We start from the raw sequence: 17,149 nt of genomic DNA on the forward strand, positions 1-17,149 counted from the left end.
TGCATCCAAACTGAACTTCCTTTTTCTGACGAACCCCAGAGCCGCTCCAGGAGCCTCCCTCCCGCTCCCGGGCAGCGCTGCCGAGTCAGCCACTCCCGAGGAAGCTGCTGGTGCTGAGCAGGCCCCCAAAGCAGAGCGCGGCAACGCCACAAGAACCATTTCACAGGCGCATTTTTTCAGTACGGGATTTTTTTTTTTTTTCCTTTGAAAGGGGCAGGCCCAGGGGCGCCCGCGCCTCCTTCCCCCCCGCTCTGTGCTTGTGACTGCGGAGAAGAGACCTCAGGAGCGGCTCGCCCCGCCTGAGGGAAGCCCGGGCAAGTCAGCCGCCGCCTGCCGTGAGGCAAGAAGTCGCGGCCCCGCTTCCCCCTCCTCACCCACCCTTACCTTCCGCCATGTTGAGCGTGGCCGCCGGCGGCTCTCGCGAGAACCGGCCGCTCCCAACCCGGCCCCGCCCCTCCCGCGGTCTCGCGAGAGCCTTACCGCGCACCCGCTTTATGCGGCCAGGCCCGGCCGGGCCCGGCCCCCTCCCGGCGGCCTGGCGCGCTCTGGTGGCCGGGGCGAGGCCTCGAGCTGCGGAGGAGGAGACGCACGTGGGAGGTGAGGAGGAGCGTCCTGGCTAGCTGTGGGCCGGGAACGGCGGACTCCTCAAGCTGGGGAGTGTTCAGGATGGGGTTGGACAGGCGCTTGGCCGGACAGTTCAGTCAGGGGCGGCCCTGCCTTGAGCCAGGGTCGGGGACGTGGAGGTGGGACTTCAGTGCGTGGAGAGTACTGAGACGCCTGTCGACGTAAAAAATACACTTCTTGGGGGGGAAGAAAAGTGGGGTTTTGTTTTTATCGTGGTGGAACAAAGCGGTTGGTGGGACGTACGGTGCGAAAGGTTGAGAACCCCTGGGCGATGGGACCCTGCGAGGTCTCTTCCAGCCCGACTGTGCCACCGTCCTACCAATGAAGCAGCGGACCCAAGGTCGCGCAGGAAGGCTGTGGTGAAGATGGGCGCAGGACCCTCATCTTGTGCCCCGTGTTAGATTGTTGTTGCAAAGCTACAAGTGTCACTACAGAGATGTGACCCATTGGCGACACGTAAGGGGTGCACACGGCTGCACGTGCACCCCCTGAGATTAGTCGTGCACCCCCTGGAAGCATCATCCATGAAACTGGAAGTGCACTTCTGGTTTTGCCACTGGCTGGGTGGTCAGTTGCTGCCTCCCCCCCCAGTTGGCGATCAGCTGGTAGGGAACCCCCCCATCAGCAATCTGGTGCCCCGCAGACTCAGGAGGCACCAGTCGCCCATGATGTGACCTGCTAAACAGCTGGAGTGACAAGGTTACTCAACCGTAGCTTTATCCACCTTGTACAATCATAAGACTGTGTCTTTGTAATGCCAAAGGCTTTTGGTGGTAAGATGAAGGAAGTGTACTTGGAATACATGCAACACCAGAAGCACAGTTAAAAATCCACATTTAGGAAATTAACAAATGAATGCAGTGACTTTACCGTGCACATTCAAGTTTATTCACTTCTGGGGTATAATGTAGCAATGGGTTAACCTGTTGGAGTTTGGTTGAGGATACAGGCTTTACAGAAGAACACTGTTTGGAATACTTCATGCTTTGTAAATGCTGCCTTAGAAGTCAGCAGTCTCAGGCTGTATCAGCCCACCGAGGGACGGTAATTTCACAAGTCAGGTCCTTCACTCAGGACGTGGGCCCCAGTCTCCAGATCTTAATTTCCAGGAAGTGTAAAAAAAACATGCTTCCCGATCTCTGTCGCGGGGATCCAGAGGGGAATGTATAAATGCGAAGAATGGCAAGGTAATTACGGAACAAGAACAAGTATTGAAAAGATGGACAGAGTATGCTGAAGAGTTATTCCACGGCAGTCGAGAAGAAAAGCCATCTATTAAGAAGAACATGAACGGTTTGAAAATTCTTAAGTCAGTAGTATGAACAGTTATCAACCAAATGAAAACCAATAAAGCTGAGGTTGCAGTAGAACAAATAAATAAATTGTTTGGAAGAGTTTGGTATAGAAACGTTAACAACTGTTATCAATGAGATTTATGAAAGTGCAGAAATACGTGAGGACCTCAGTCAATTGATCAAAAAGACCTGAAGCCATTGAATGTGAACTTCGGTAAGTTTAATGAGCCATGTGACAAAGATCTCACTGAAGGTGCTGATGATGAGAGCAACGAGTAGAATAAAACTGGAGATTGCAAAAGTTCCGTGTGGTTTTGTTGACAATCGTGGTAAGAGAAATGCTATCTTCATGGTACGAATGCCTTCAGAGAAGGGAATAGAAATAAGAAAAGGCCTTTTCTTGTGTTTTATTGATTATGCCAAAGATTTTGATAGGTTCCTGCACGAGGAATTAATGAAAATGCTGGAAGAACTGGATATTGATGGTAAAGACTGGAGAACTTTAAGAAACGTCTTTTTGGGACCAGAGTGCAGCAGTGAAGATTGAAAATGAACTAAATGATTTCACCCAAATTGAGAGGCATAAGGCAAGTCTAAATTTTTTTCACTTGACTTTTTCAACTTGTACAGTGAGAAAATACTGAGGGAGATTGAGGATTTACCACGGCTGGTCATTAGCAAACAGAATTTGAACAACTTGTGTTATGCTGATGACACAGTCTTAATAGTTGATCCCGAAGAGAAGCTGCAAGGAATCTTAGATAAAATTGGTAGTGAAAGTGAGAAGAAGGCTCTAAGTATCAACTCTAGAAAACCAGAATACATGGTAATTACAAAGAAGATCATTCCTGTACGCACCATCAAAGTGCAAAAGGAACAGATAAAGCAGGGCAATAAATTTAACTACTTGGGAAGTTGGATAACATCTGATGGTAAATGTGGTCAAGAAATAAAATGGAGAATAGGGATGGCAAAAGACATATTTCTGAAAATGAAAAAGATCTTGATAAATAGTAAAATTTCTACGGGGATGAAGTTAAGAGTTTTGGATTGCTAGGTTATACCAGTCCTCGTGTATGCTTCAGAATGCTGGATAATATCGCCAAGTATGGAAAAGAGAATTGAAGCAACTGAGATGTGATTTTTAAGGAGCCTCTTAAAGGTATGTTGGACAAGTCACACTTCAAATGAAGGTATTTTGTTAAGAGCAGGTTGCAAGAGGAAGCTGTTGATTAAAGTTAGAGACAGTTGAAGTTTCTTGGACACGTTATGAGGAAATAGGAAATTGGAAGTCTGGTAGTAACTGCAGAGATTGAAGAAAGGAGAGATTGTGGAGACAGAGGTTGACTTCCATCAAGAGTCTACCTAAATGGATTAGTGTCTCGACACTGGAAATTCTGTATGTGTCAGAGAGAAAAGGTCTGTGGAAGACAATGGTCACCAACATCCTGTTTGGATATGGCACCTAGAGAGAGAGAGATCCAGATGGGGAGAGTAGCAGTCTAGCGGATAGGGCATTGTGATGCGGGTCAAAGGATTTTTTTGTGGTTCTGCCAAGCTGCTCAGTGACCTTTGACAGGTCATTTCACCCACCTGTCTGCCTGTTTCTTTTCGCATTGTTATCAGTCTGGTACGTAGGGCAGTAGAGCTCAACCTTGTAGAGCTGCTGACTGTATGCTTGTGACATGCTTGAACCATAGGTCACCACTCCCCTTTGGCGGGGGTGGGGATGGAGGTGGTTGTCCATGTCAAAGGAAGGAGAAGGGGAAAGGAGGAAGAGAGCTTACCTCCAGCACCACAGGGGTTCAGCAACACAACACAAGGCACAGAAGGGGACATGCTAGGCCATGGTGCTTGCCACTGATTCCCCATGCTGATGATACAATCACTTTGAGGGCCTGATCAAACCTGTGGGCTATAGGTGGAGCACCATTGATGTAGGGCATTGGAACTGGATTCAATAGGGCCACAGGTTTCTTACATGATTTGGGGTAAACCTGCCCTGTATCTCAGTTTCCCATCTGTAAACATGGAGATAGCCCAGGATGTAAAGTGTTATAGGATCCTAGAACAATAGGGACCACCTGAGGTCATCTAGTCCAACCCCCTGCTCAAGGCAGGATCATCCCTCACTAAACCATCCCAGCCAAGTGTCTGTCAAACCCACTCTTGAAAACTGGCAAAGATTGAGATTCCACAGTTCCTGTAGGTAGCCCGTTCCAGGGCTTGACCACCCTCATAGTCAGAAAGTTCCTCCTGATTGCCAAGCTAAATTTCCTCTGCTGCAGTTTGAAGCAATTGCTTCTAGTCCTGTCCCCTACAGCCACAGAAAAGTCTATCTCCATTTTCTTGTTAATTGTTCTTTATATACTTGAAGATATGTGGAGAAATGCATCCATATTTATGAGATATTGAGGGCCTGGACATGAGCCATTAGCATTAGTGTAATTTGTGTCATTTTGTACACTGATGGAAATGAAACCAGTGTCCGAAGCAGACAGACGACCAGCTCACCAGAGGCAGGACCTATTACAGCAGCTTGCCACTGGATGTAGACGCATAGTACCTACAGTGGTGTAACTTTACTCAGTTTACTTGTATTGCAATTTTCTGAGGTTTAACCCGATTTCTAGCCAGTTTTACTGGTATAAGGATATGCATTGTGCGCGTCTTCCTTGTTGATGCCAATGCAAAGCAGATTGATGCTTATGTGGGCATGTAGTGTGTTCAGGACCTCGGATACTACCATGAGAAGGACCATGTCAGCATCTATAATAGATTTGGATGGAGAACCTGTTTTCTTCATTGATATCCAGGATGCCCTCGGGTTCTTTGTCTTGGACTCGATTGTTACTTGCTTTCTTGGTTAATCTCCAGCTGCCTCTAGGTTTTAAGTTACACTTATTTTCTATCCAATTTAAAAGGCAAATGGATGCAACTTTGCTTCATACATAATTTACACTGCTCATGTCACATTACTCTGCATTGCGAGTGCCATGGATTGGCTGATGCAACTAGGAAGACATGCTCATTGCCTCACAGGAAAATATGATTAATTTGTCACTCAAAGGGGCTGGGTAATGACTAATTATCCATAGTTAGTCTTTCATTTTTGAGATGCATTTTGCATGCCCTATAAAGACACTAAAGAATGATTTTTGACATTTATAACAAAGAAAAAAAATGTATCACAAAAATATGTCACAGATATTCCAAGTGCAAATTGCAGGCATTCTGGCTGGTTTATGAGGCTTGGAAGATTATACAGATAAGTGCCTAATGTAATGCTTTTTATTACTAAAATTCAGAATGCTCACTGTATAAGAGCCATGTACTCACAAGCATAAAATAATTAAAGATTTTTACTTTTCACTCCTGACCAAAATAGAAGGTAATTCTTCAGGATGGAACAGTTGACGGTCTCATGTCTTGTTGAGCCAAGAAAGGCTGCTGAAGAGTATTCAAGACTTGGCAAGCATCAGCTGACCTTAAAGATGTTGCGGAGGTCATCTTTGAAGCCTATTAATCAGGAATGAATTCCATTGTGATTTATGCTGTGTGCACATTTGGAAGCGACTAATAATTACACTTGAACATGACACGTTAGTTGAAGTGTTTTGTATACAAGTTGATAGGACTCTGGCAAGGATTAAGTCCACTGACTAATAAAGACGATAGGGATGAGTTATCCTATGACTAAGTAACCAGGTTTCACTAGTTTCATTTTTTACTGGCTGCAGAGTTGGTTCTCTTACCTACTCTTGCCATATGAGAATATGTGGAGAAAGGGCGAACACTGAACCACACATCTTTAGTGATCTATTCCCTATTCAGTACCCTCCCAGGCAACCACCACTGGTTTAGAGCCATTTTCTCTGGCATCTCCAGCCATTCTGTTCAATAACCATTAATAGAGCTGTCGCCCATTAATTTATCCAGTTCCTTTTTGAACCTGGATATGCCCTCTGCCTCCACCACCTCGTGGCAATGAGTTCTACAAGTTAACCAAGCATTGCATAAAAAAGCACAAGCTTGTTTTAACAGCGGGGCTCTAAAGAGAAATGTTTTTATTTCAGGCTTCTTCATTTTTGAAACCCTGAGCTTTGGTCACTTCTTGGGGTGGAATCAGCAGGGTAGCTCACTGTGGGAGTGCAGTATCCCAGAGCGACATGCAACATTGCAAGACTTTTTACTGCAGTAATACCACATTTCAACCCCATTACCCTACCAAAGAAAAAAAAAAATCCTGGAAGAAGTTGCAGTCAAAGAACAGAGCTAGACAGAGGAGGCAGATACAGTATAACAATGTGCACTTCATCTCATCATTAAATGTTTTCCAACCACTATCTACCTAGTGCATAGGCATTGAATGTTTGGGAATCACAGCAGAGGTGGTTTTCTGGCCAACATTGTAACATTGCCAAAGTTTGAGGAAACTTGAAGTTTCACAAGTTTCTCTCCTTTTATATTTTCCAGTCATGTCATTTGTAATCTGAGAAATCTTGGGGCTCCTGCTCAGCCTGCCCAACATTCAGGTAGCACACAGGGGTGCTCATGTACTGCCATGAAGAGGTAAGATTCTAGATTAGTACAAAAATTCAGTCTATACATTCTTTATAGACAGATGACTAGTGATCTCATACAAGTAGCAGAACAGTACACCAATGCAAGGTTGATCTTCCAGAAACTGAAGAACCTCTGAAGTCCTGTGCAACCCTCTCCTGTACTTAATTAATAAATAAATAAATAAATAAAAATGCAGTTCTTGACAATTTTGTTTCCTGTGAAACATTAGTCAACTCTCCCCCCCAACCCCCAAAGCATTAGGATAGTTCACTCAAGCTGTGGATTAATATTTTAGTCAGAACAATGGTAACTCACCACTAATAACATTTTAAAAAATACTACATTCTGCAATGGCTTTTTGGAGGGACAGGGCCTTATGTTGTGTGCAACTAAAGAGTCCACCGAGTGTGCCTGAGCTCTTAGTTTATTTTGTATCTCTAAATCCATGGTTTTCTAACTGGGGTCTGTAGATTATGTCTAAGGGGTGTGCAAAAGAGGACTGTGATCAAAAATATTTGAATTGTAAGGTGTGGGTGTTCAGAAGGTGACTAACACCTCCATTCAAAATTTTGAAAGCGGTCTGCACCTCCATTTAAAACTTAGGGGTCTGTCTGCCAATGAAGAGAGACTGAAAACCACTGCTCTAGAAAACAGCACACACAGAAACTCTGTCTTGAGTTTCTTTCTATCATTGCATTACATTACAGCAGTTTAGTATGCTAATAACTGAGAGGGAGTGGGGTGAACCAAAAACACAAAAAGAGCATTCCCCCCTAAAAACAACCCATTGTGGTACAAGGCAAATCCCTTTTAAGAGTCTGGTTGCAAATTAGAGTCATTTTCAGTTAGTCTAGGATTGTTTGTATCCATTGGGAGAAAAAAAGTAACCAAGGGAGAACAGGACCTGCTACAGAAAACGAACAAATGGCTGCTCAATTCTTGCTGCAGCCAGCTTTATTTTAGGAGAAAACTCTTGGTTCACAATAGCTGGCCTAGAAACCAAAGTAGTCCTAATAGTCTAATTATGGAGTGAACAGCACCATGCTGCTGGAATGCAAGGCAATCCTCAGCCTTGAGAGAGATAGAGAGAGAGAGCACACGGTAGCCAGCAAGCTGGCTAGAGGCATTCTCCCGCCACTGCAGGAGCCAAGTAGTTTTGGTCCTCATGTGCCTGCTTGCCTAAAATCAGCTATTGTGCCTGGGCAGAAAACATCATTTAAGCACCACATACATCTGCCTGCCTATGAAAAACCACTTAATTAGGAGTTTGATCCATGCTTTTCCAACACCATTACCAAATATGTCCATGAGGACATTACACTAAAATTTAAATGCATTTGATATAGGAAGTAATAATAATTTTTAATACATTTTAATTGGCATTTGTTGCTAACTAACTTTTTACCTTGGCACCTGTTAAAAGCCTGCCATATGCCTTTTTTGTTGTTTACAATGTGAATGCCAATCTAGAAAGTTCATACTGTCCATCTGACGCTCGAGGCTTCATGGAAGGCTAGATCAAATGTCAGGTTCCATTAGAAGCTATCCGTTCCTTCCCAAAATTATTGCATGAGAAATACTTCTCGTGGTAGAGGGAAGACTAGAAACCGTCACTGCACAATCAGGTTTCCCCAGCAGCAAGTTGCTTTGTCTTGCTGCAGGTTCCAAAGGTTTCATGTCAGTAAGTTGGCTAATAACGGAAAAATCAGCAACTGGACCCACACTGGCTGCATGACCAAAATATAAGCCATTTCTCTCTCGGTTTCACTGCACACCCATATAAAAGTTTCAGGTCTCTGCAAAGACAGACACATGACAAGCCATTGCTCCTTTTTAGAAATAATGATTCTAGAGAGACTTGGGCTTTACTGGAACTGAAGAATGAACCCCCCGCCCCCCACTCCCATCTCTGCCCCGTGACTACCCGATTTTGGGGGCATCTACTAATCTGTCCTATATCTCTCTTGCCTAATTCCCCGTCATAAGGAGCTTCCTGTTCACATCCTTCCCAGTGTCTGTGGCACATATTAAGTGCCACAGGCATTGTGTAGAAATAGAAGCAACATTACTGCCTTTGAATATAGAGAAACTAACTTTGATTCATGGCTACTTTTTACCGTTCCCTCTTTTCTGGATCTCTACTGTTCATTTCCACTTGGTTCAAGAGTGGTAGTTTCATAGTTGTTAGGGGCTAGAAGGAACCTTACAGATCAGTCGGGTCTAGCTCCCCTGTACTCAGGCAAGAAAGGCTGCTGGGATCGGATGGACCCAGCAAGATGGGCATCAAGACATTTTGGTTGTTTGATTGCCTGGGTGGATGACCGTACCACCCCTGGGAGGAGCCTGTTCCAGACCCTTGGCACTCTACTTGTAAAAAAGTTTTTCCTTTTGTCAAGCCTGAAGCAATCCCCAAATCAGCCTGTGCCCATTATTTCTTGTCATCCCCTGGGTGGCTTTGATAAATAGATGCTCCCCCAGGTCTTGATGTATGCCCACTGTACTTACAGGCTGCCACCAAGTCCCCTCTGAGTCTTCTCTTCTCCAGGCTGAACAGTCCCAAGTCTTTCAGCCTCTCCTCGTACGACCTGGTGTCTAGGCCTTTAATCATGTGTGTGGCCCTCTTAGAAATTGCTTCCTTCAGTGAAGGGAAACTAACTCAATTAGTTTCTCTAACCCAAAAGTTAAATCCAGCTCAAATTGGCACTTAATTCTTCAGTGCAGGCTTCTTGTGCAGTATTTAAACAAAGGGAACAAATCCTTATCAATACCAATTATAGCTCTGGGCTTCTAGTATGAAATTTCATATAATTACCAACATATTTCTGCCAAGTCCAAACACTGGAAATGCCTGCCGAGCTAGGCCACATCTCATCTGAGTCAGAGTCAATCCCAACACTCCCCAGTCTTAGGCACTAAGAGCCAATTCAACACAGAAATTATTGGAAAAAATTATATTTTGGAAGAACTCACTACAGAAGGTGACAGAATTCCAAAAAAATCAAATTACATGAAAATATACATCGCAATTTTCTTTGTACATTAGGTGAGGAAAATTTGCAGTAGAATAGAAGGCAAAGAAATAAGGAGGGGCACAGAAAAAGGATAAAGAAAGAAAGCTATTTCTTTATGTCAAACCCAGAAGTTGCTCATTTGAAATCCTACAGATGTGCATGCTTCTTAATCCATCTTAAAAATGAAACCAGGCAATGAGAGAGAGAAAAATAAGAAAAAGAAAAGAAAAACCACCAAAAGAAAGCCGATCATCCTATTTTGGACTTAAGTCAACTGGACTTCCAAACCAAAACACTCAGTCCTTTGAAAAAAACAAAACAGCAGGCTCAAGGGTGCTCCACAGCCAGAAGTTTTATTGCTACACCCAAATTCAAGAACTGTGTGCAATCGGATCAAAAAAAGGTAGAGGGAGCTGGAGGAAGGGGGCAGGAGAAGCACCTTTGACAATGCAAAGGTCATTGTAAAAACCAAGTAACGAATCCTAGAAACTTCCAAAATTTATTATTTAGAGAAAAATCGGAAACCAAGATGCTGGGTGAGAGGGGAGTGCATTTCCAAACAAAACCCAAGAAAAACAACCAAAGAAAAAAAGCCAAAACAAAACCCTGAACTTTAATAAGCAAAGGGTTTTAATTAAGCCTCAAATGGTTCAAAGGAAAAAATTGAGAACAGGGGGAAAAAAAATCTTTACCCTAATTCGTTTTAGTTTGACATGCTTCACAAGAGTTGGTTTTGTTTTGTTTTTTTAAACTGATAGGAAACAATGAATAGGGAAAGTAAACCTGCTAAAATCTTTAGAATTTACACGATTCTTATCCTAACTACAAGACAGCATTATTTGGTACAATGTGTATTGTGGATGTACATGAACAGTATATATATTATCCGGATCATGTTGTGCTATGTACACATCTTTACAATTCTTCCTGAAGGTTAAAGCAGTTCATTAGGTTTCAAAACGCGTAATTGTTTTTTTTGTGTTGGCACTTGTTAGGCTCTTGTCAGCATCGAAAACTGGCATGTTTTATTGCAGCCCAGTTCCAGCCAGTGTTTGCCAACTTGTTACAACAGAAGTCCAGCAATAGGTGGGTAGAGTGCAGGAAAAACAGTGCCATGTTTCTCAATTGGAGACCTGCGATAAAAAAAAGCCACATTACATTTATGAAACAAAGAACTTTCAGCTGCTTTAAGATTTCTGTCCGTATTAGGTTGAAAACAAGTTGTTCATCATCACTTTAACACTCAAAAGTTTATATTAAAAATGTAAAAGCATTTGTTGTCTTTAGAATCAAACGTGTTAAAATCTCCCTGAGATGACATACAAGAACAATGCTAAAATTAAAAATGGAAAACACCAGATGCTGGCAAGGCTGTGGGCTCAAATTCACCATCAGACTTTTACTCCTAACAACATTCTCAAAGTACACAAAATACTCATCTCTGTCTAGGACTAACTATAGGAGGATTGGGCTCTAGTCTCAACTGGAGGATTCCTTCCAAGTAAACATATAACTAACGAGTGTCAAAAAAGCTCATTATAGATGCAGTTTTCCCAGAGACAGAGGGATTGGAAGGGCCCTGCCAGATCAGCATATCCAATCCTCTGCAAAAACAAACAAACAAAAAAAACCACACACATGCAACCATGTAATAACCGTGTGCCCGAAGCGCTTCATAAGAACATCCACATCAGGCCTACCTGAGCTACAATGTGCTATATAGCTGGCATGCAACAGTGAATTTATTATAATTTGCCACTGAAGGTAACACTGCACACATGTAGGACAAGTTTGTCAGTACCATTTGGGCTCCAATGCACCCCCGTGAGTCTCATCTTTAAAATTTGGTAAACATCCAGTGCTTCAAGAGGGAGGCAACTAACTCAGAAACCAAGTCATCTATTATGGGTAATTTTATTTTTTTCAGGCCTCTGCAAGCAGAAGCCCTGAAGTCAACCTATGCTATGTCACCAATTACTCTGAAAAATAGCAAGTGCTACAGCAGAAAAGTATCAGAATGATGACATTAAGTTTGCTGCTGACCAGCCCCAAGGCTTCTTCAACTCTACCCACCACCTTTTTTTTTTTTCCAATTTTTATACAAAAAAGTCAAATGCTAGAACATTTCCATTTCATCGTGCAAGATGCCAGCTTACTTGACACTACTCAGTTTAGCTGCTCCCAACACAATCCTTCAAACAGACAGAAAAACACTGACCAAGACCAGTTCCCACCCTGAAGTGCAACTGTGCAGTAGGAACACATGAACATTAGTTTGACTGCAAAAATTCCCAGGCCAAGAAAACAAATACAACTAGCAAGAGCTCCTTCAAAAATACTACGAGAGCTTCCAGCAAAACAATTCAAGGTGTCCCATGCCATTTTCTTAGGAGTATGGTTAAATGCATATACACTTTTATGCTACACTTCTCCAGTGACCCTGGGCCAGTCTGCATGCTGGACTGGGCCCTGCACTCCCTCTACTTAGCAGAATGGAGGGTGGGGGTGGTGGGAAAAACCCTAACAAAGAAATCAAAACCAAGACAGGCTCCAACACCCCACACTGCCTCTGCACAACAGGACTGGGGTCTGGGGGTGCTGCAATGCCTCCACCCAGCCTCACTTGCAGGGCAGGGGATGGGGAGAGCAAGTTGGGCTCCAGGGCCTGCATGGTCCTCTCCTGGTCCCACACACTGGGATTTGGCTTACTGGCCAGGAGTTGAACACGCTTGAATTAAAGGAAGTCATCTAGCAAGCAGCCACCTACTAGAGACAACAGCTCAGTAAAGTGTGAATAAAAGGCTTCAACTTGGCACCCTAGAGACCAGCTGCAAGAGTAGGAAGAACACAAGAAATATGGCGAAGAGTTGTGGACAAGCAAAGTTCCGTTGCTAGCTGTATTATACACTACACCGATACAACTTATGCCTTTTACATTATTAGAACCAGTCTACCATGGACTACATTCAGAATTCAGTGATGGAGAACAAGCTGAAATACTGCAGGAGGTAGACTACCTGAAGGCAATCAAAAACAAACCCAAAAAACCACCCAGCCTCTTCAGCTCTGAGAATCAGAATATCATCTTAGCTTTCGAGATGCTATGGACCAAAAACTGCAACTTTATAAGCATGTTCCCAGAAGAAATTAGTCACTGAGACTGGGGGGGAAAAAAGGGGGCGGGGGGGAAGGGGAGAAAGAATCACTGCCTTAGAGATGACTTGAGACCTGATCTTAGGTCAGGACAGTTCTTCAAATCTATTGCAGCGGGAGACCCACGGTTTAAAAGCTTGTGGAAATACTTGGCAAGGAGGTACTGAAGCTTAAAAAAAAAAAAACCCCAAACAAACAAAAAAAACGAAAACAAACAAACCATTCATCTTGCTTGCAGAGGGCTTCAAGCCACGCTGTTGCTCACCTCTTAAAACAGTATCACTGCTGACAAGACAAGTCAAGACTACCTATTCTGGAAATGGTCTTTGAACTATACCTATAATTTGACCATATGTTAAATATGGGATATAGAACTGGCACTTTGTTGGGCCCAAGTGTTTCTCCATCTGCTTTGAGGTGCTGCTGGAAAGAAAGGACCTTTCAATTAAAAGAACAAAGGTTTCCCAACCACCTGGGACGATCTAAATTCTCTGACATTCAACCTGCAGATAATCTGTCTATGGATGCTGAGGGCAAAAACTATGCACACAAACCCCACAGATATATCTGATCCAACTCTGCAAGTGTTTACGACCACCTGAATTTTAAAGCCTATTAGGACTATTTGAGCAAGAAACCCAGAAAGATTCTCTACTTTTGATGCTGGACATATGCACGGCAAGCACACTTGTAACCACTATTAGAGTAGCAGATATCGAAAAGCTCCCCAACCAAAAATTTAAGCCTCTGAATAGTGCAAACAAAATTGTGGTGGAATCTGCCAGTGCAGACAGTGTACAGTAATGCATAAGAAAGCTTCCCTTGTCATGAAGGCTTTCAGCAGGGCTGGTCTGCAAGCATACAACTGAGATGACGAGTCCACCAAAACCGAGTGGGAAAGAGAAAAAGGTCTTTTTGAAGTAAGACAGGATTTCAGGTCTTGACTGCAAAGACTCAGCAATCCACCCTTTCCAGACTACCAGAAATGGTACATTTTAAAAAAAGGGGGAGTGTTACTTACCCTGAAAAAAGTGAAGCTACTAGCTGCTGAATAAGTGTCACTCAAAAGCAGTCTCTTGGCTTTTTCTTACACAGCGGGCAACTTTCCTTTTGAATTCTCCATTTCTGTCTTCTCTCCATTCTTTCTGCAATTGAGTAGACAACACAGATGTCGGTTATTGCAGCAACATGTATTCTAGTAGTTCAAGTACTGGAAACAAACTTGCACTCAAACACCCAAGAGGCTCTTAAATACATGTTTACAGCTATTTAGCTGTTCTCCAATTAGCCATGGTGTTCAGGCTTGGTGAAGAGAACATACCCTTTAGGATTTTAAAAACAATGTTGATAGAACTGTGGGACCCAGGGCCTTTTTCTTGGCATTTAAACTCCCGGTTCAAGGGGAGTTGAAGTTTTTAGCCCCAACAACTGAAACCTTTGCCACTGTATTCAAAAACATGAAACCTGCAATAGCATTTCCCTTCAGTAGAAAGGCAACCCTATATAAAAAGACAGCACTGCACCCAATATTGAGACTCCTGTGGACAGCAGTGAAATAGCGCTTTGCTCAGCAGCACTGACCCAAGCAGAGGCAACAGTGAAATAATCAGTTTTCCTGACTTCTTTGCTAGTTTCGACCCACATGGAGGACACTCAACAGTACAGTAGAGGTAGCTTTTTTTCCTTGCACTATTTACTTACAGAACACAAAACCACCCAAAAAGATCAGCCAACCTACCCCCTGCCTGTCAAGTGGACCTACAGAAGGACTAGTTCCAGTTTCTAGGGTCGGAAGGGACCCGAACAATTCATCAAGTCCAACCCCCTGCCTTGGGCAGGCATGAGTGTTGGGATCATAATACTCCAGACAGATACCTATCCAACCTCCTCTTGAAGACCCCCAAGGTAGGGGAGAGCACCACCTCCCTTGGGAGCCCATTCCAGAGCCTGGCAGCCCTAACCGTAAAGTAATGCCTTCTGATATCAAGCCGGAACCTGCTCTCAATCAATTTGTAGCTGTTATTCCTTGTTATCCCAGGTGCTGCCCAGGGGAACCCATTTTCCACTGATCCCCCCCGTGAGTTTATACATAGCCACCGGATCCCCTCTCAGTCTTCTCTTGTGGAGGCCAAATACATTCAGGCCCTTTAGTCTACCTTTGTAGGGCCTGCCCTGCTGCCCCCTGACCATGCAAACAGCCCTCCTCTGGACCCCGAAGGTTAGCCACATCCCTCTTGAAGTGCAGCACCTAGAACTGGATGCAGTACTCCAGCGGCGGCCTGACCAGCGCCACGAAGGGGAAGGATCACCTCCCTGGACCTGCTTGTGATGCATCTGTAGATGCATGACAAGGTGCGGTTAGCCTTACGGACCGCTTCCTCGCATTGGCGGCTCATGTCCATCCTGGAGTCAACAACTGTTCTCTCCTGAAGATCATCTCTGGAGCAGAGTTCATTTTTAGCTAACCAGGCAATACTATTTCTTTTTAAGAAAGGGATATGCACCATGATTTTACTGTTCTAGTACCTCTGCCATTTAAAACTACCACACAGGATTTTTCAAGGGCCCTCCACATCTTCTCTTTCAGGAGGATAAAAGTGTAAAAAGCCCCAAGTAAGCTGTTATATTCAGGGTAGATAAAAGGAAATTAAGACCAAGAGTGAAGAAAATGACTTTGGTCATAGTAGATATCCCTACCAGGTTGAAAGTAGACATGTGCCAGAAATCTCATCGTTCAGCCAAAACTTTCAAGGAGCCGTGGAACTCGCGCCTTTCTGAAGAGTTAAGCTCCACAATCTTAGCTTTCTTAACGCCTTATTTGAGATTCCTTGCAATGGCAACTGACATAAACTGAGACCAGGATGCCTTCCCAGAGCTGGCAGAGCCCAAAACAAGGTCTTTGTTATGCCCACAGCGAATGGGGCTGTTGACAGTGCTGTGAGCCTTCTCCCCAGTCAATCCCAAGATGCTATGCAAGTCCAGGAACATATGCTGAATTCCACTGCTGCAACTATGCACTTGTCTGCAGATCACCTGCAGACTTCTCTCTGGATTTCTCCATAAAATATTTTTGGGAAAAAAAAACACAGAAGAAAAACAAAATCAAAGCTATGCATCAAGCAGCCAGTTAGATGGTGCTAGTATCCAATACGTAGCTAGCAAGCTTGGACAAACCAAGATCCAGAAGCACAGCCGTGGTCAAGAAAAGAATGAATTACTGAAGCCAGCTATAGACTCTATTCCCAGATGCACAATTAGGAAAGGCAGTGGGGAGAGAGCTGGTGAGCCAAGAGTGTTGTACCTCTTTGACAGCAAAGTAAATACCAAGTTTTGGGGATGCTAGAGTAGAAATAGACATTAAGGCTGTTTTACAGCAATCCTGTCTGGTCTCACTAGTAATAGAGTAGTTAGAGAATAAGGCAGTATTCTAGAGAGATGCAACAGCTTTACCACCGTAGACAAAGGGATCCAATAGATCTAAACTGCTTATGTAGACATCATGCTTTTGAAGCACTAGTGCCACCAAGCACTCCAGGCTTTATTCTAATTTACCAATAGCAGTCCTGCTCCCCCACGCTTTAGAATAAGCGTCTATTTGTTGTTCTTCTAATTACAGGGGTGCGCAAAATATGGCCCACGGGCCACATCTGGCCCACCAGCTGATTGGATCCAGTCTGCAGGCAGGCACCCACAATTAATTGCATCTGGCCCCGCCTGCAGCTGCTGTGCTCCGCCTGTGGCCAAGTCTTGCCTGGGCACAGTGTGCTGTGCCCTCAGCTTCCTCCGCCAGCAGGCCAAGCTTCTGAGCAGGGCTCCTGCTGCTGGCGTTGCCCAGGGAACTGCTGGGCTCCCCCAGCCTCCAGCAACTCCTCCTCCTGTCCCTGCTGCAGTGCTCCAGGCAGCAAGTAGGGAGAAGCTGCAGTGTTGAGGGGAGCAGGGTGGGCTTTGCCTGCAGCTCACTCTGGCTCTCTTGTGCTGGGCGAGGGAGCATGTGTGGATGGAAGTGGGAGGAAGGAGTGGGGCATGAGGGAGCTTGGCTACTCAAAGTCGTGACAGGCAGGCAGCAACAGACAGGAAGCGGGGAACAGCAGCAGAAGCAGCGGCACTTGGTGCAGCCCCGCCAGGCAGGCAAGAGAAAAGCAATAGGAGCAGGAGCCAGCACAGGCTCGGCTGCAGCTGTGCCGGGCAGATGTAGGACAGAGACTAAGAGAGCTGGCGATGCCAAGCTCAGCTCCCTGCCCCACCTCCCCTCTTCAGGGGCTTCTGTTGCTGCCAACCAGCGGCAGCTGCTTTCCTGCCCTTTGCAGCATGCTGCGAGCCAGGCAGGCAGTGCCAGTCCCTTTCTCCCTCTCCCTGCCTGCGGAGGGGCTGGGCTCAGGCAGATCGCAGAAAGCAGATATGGGAGATGCCCCCCACAATGGCTCCAAACACACCCTGCAGGCAAACCACCTCCTCAGGCCACAAACCCCACCCCCCCACACACACCCACAACTCCCCACA

At 44.7% G+C, this 17,149-nt stretch overlaps 2 protein-coding genes and 1 long non-coding RNA gene across 3 annotated transcripts in view; 1 reads left to right on the top strand and 2 right to left on the bottom strand.

The window, feature by feature from the left end:
• Positions 1–451, bottom strand: part of ANKFY1 (ankyrin repeat and FYVE domain containing 1) — a 46,846-nt gene extending 46,395 nt beyond the window's left edge. The window contains exon 1 of the mRNA XM_019545454.1: positions 385–451. Within this exon, the coding sequence (XP_019400999.1) occupies positions 385–394 (10 nt within the window). The 5' untranslated portion in view covers positions 395–451. The remainder of the gene's footprint in view (positions 1–384) is intronic.
• A 3,786-nt stretch (positions 452–4,237) lies between these two features.
• LOC109317031 lies at positions 4,238–6,650 on the top strand. Its single transcript, XR_002102955.1, has 2 exons — positions 4,238–6,454; positions 6,540–6,650. It is a non-coding gene; the product is annotated as an uncharacterized LOC109317031 (long non-coding RNA).
• Positions 6,651–9,421: 2,771 nt separating this feature from the next.
• UBE2G1 (ubiquitin conjugating enzyme E2 G1) overlaps positions 9,422–17,149 on the bottom strand; it is a 43,908-nt gene continuing 36,180 nt past the window's right edge. The window contains exons 5-6 of the mRNA XM_019545457.1: positions 13,671–13,794; positions 9,422–10,629 (exon numbers count right to left, since the gene is read on the bottom strand). Of these exons, the coding sequence (XP_019401002.1) occupies positions 13,708–13,794 (87 nt within the window). The 3' untranslated portion in view covers positions 9,422–10,629; positions 13,671–13,707. The remainder of the gene's footprint in view (positions 10,630–13,670; positions 13,795–17,149) is intronic.

This window comes from Crocodylus porosus, unplaced genomic scaffold (assembly GCF_001723895.1).
Source record: "Crocodylus porosus isolate Cpor-Errol unplaced genomic scaffold, CroPor_comp1, whole genome shotgun sequence".
NCBI classification, from domain to species: domain Eukaryota; kingdom Metazoa; phylum Chordata; order Crocodylia; family Crocodylidae; genus Crocodylus; species Crocodylus porosus.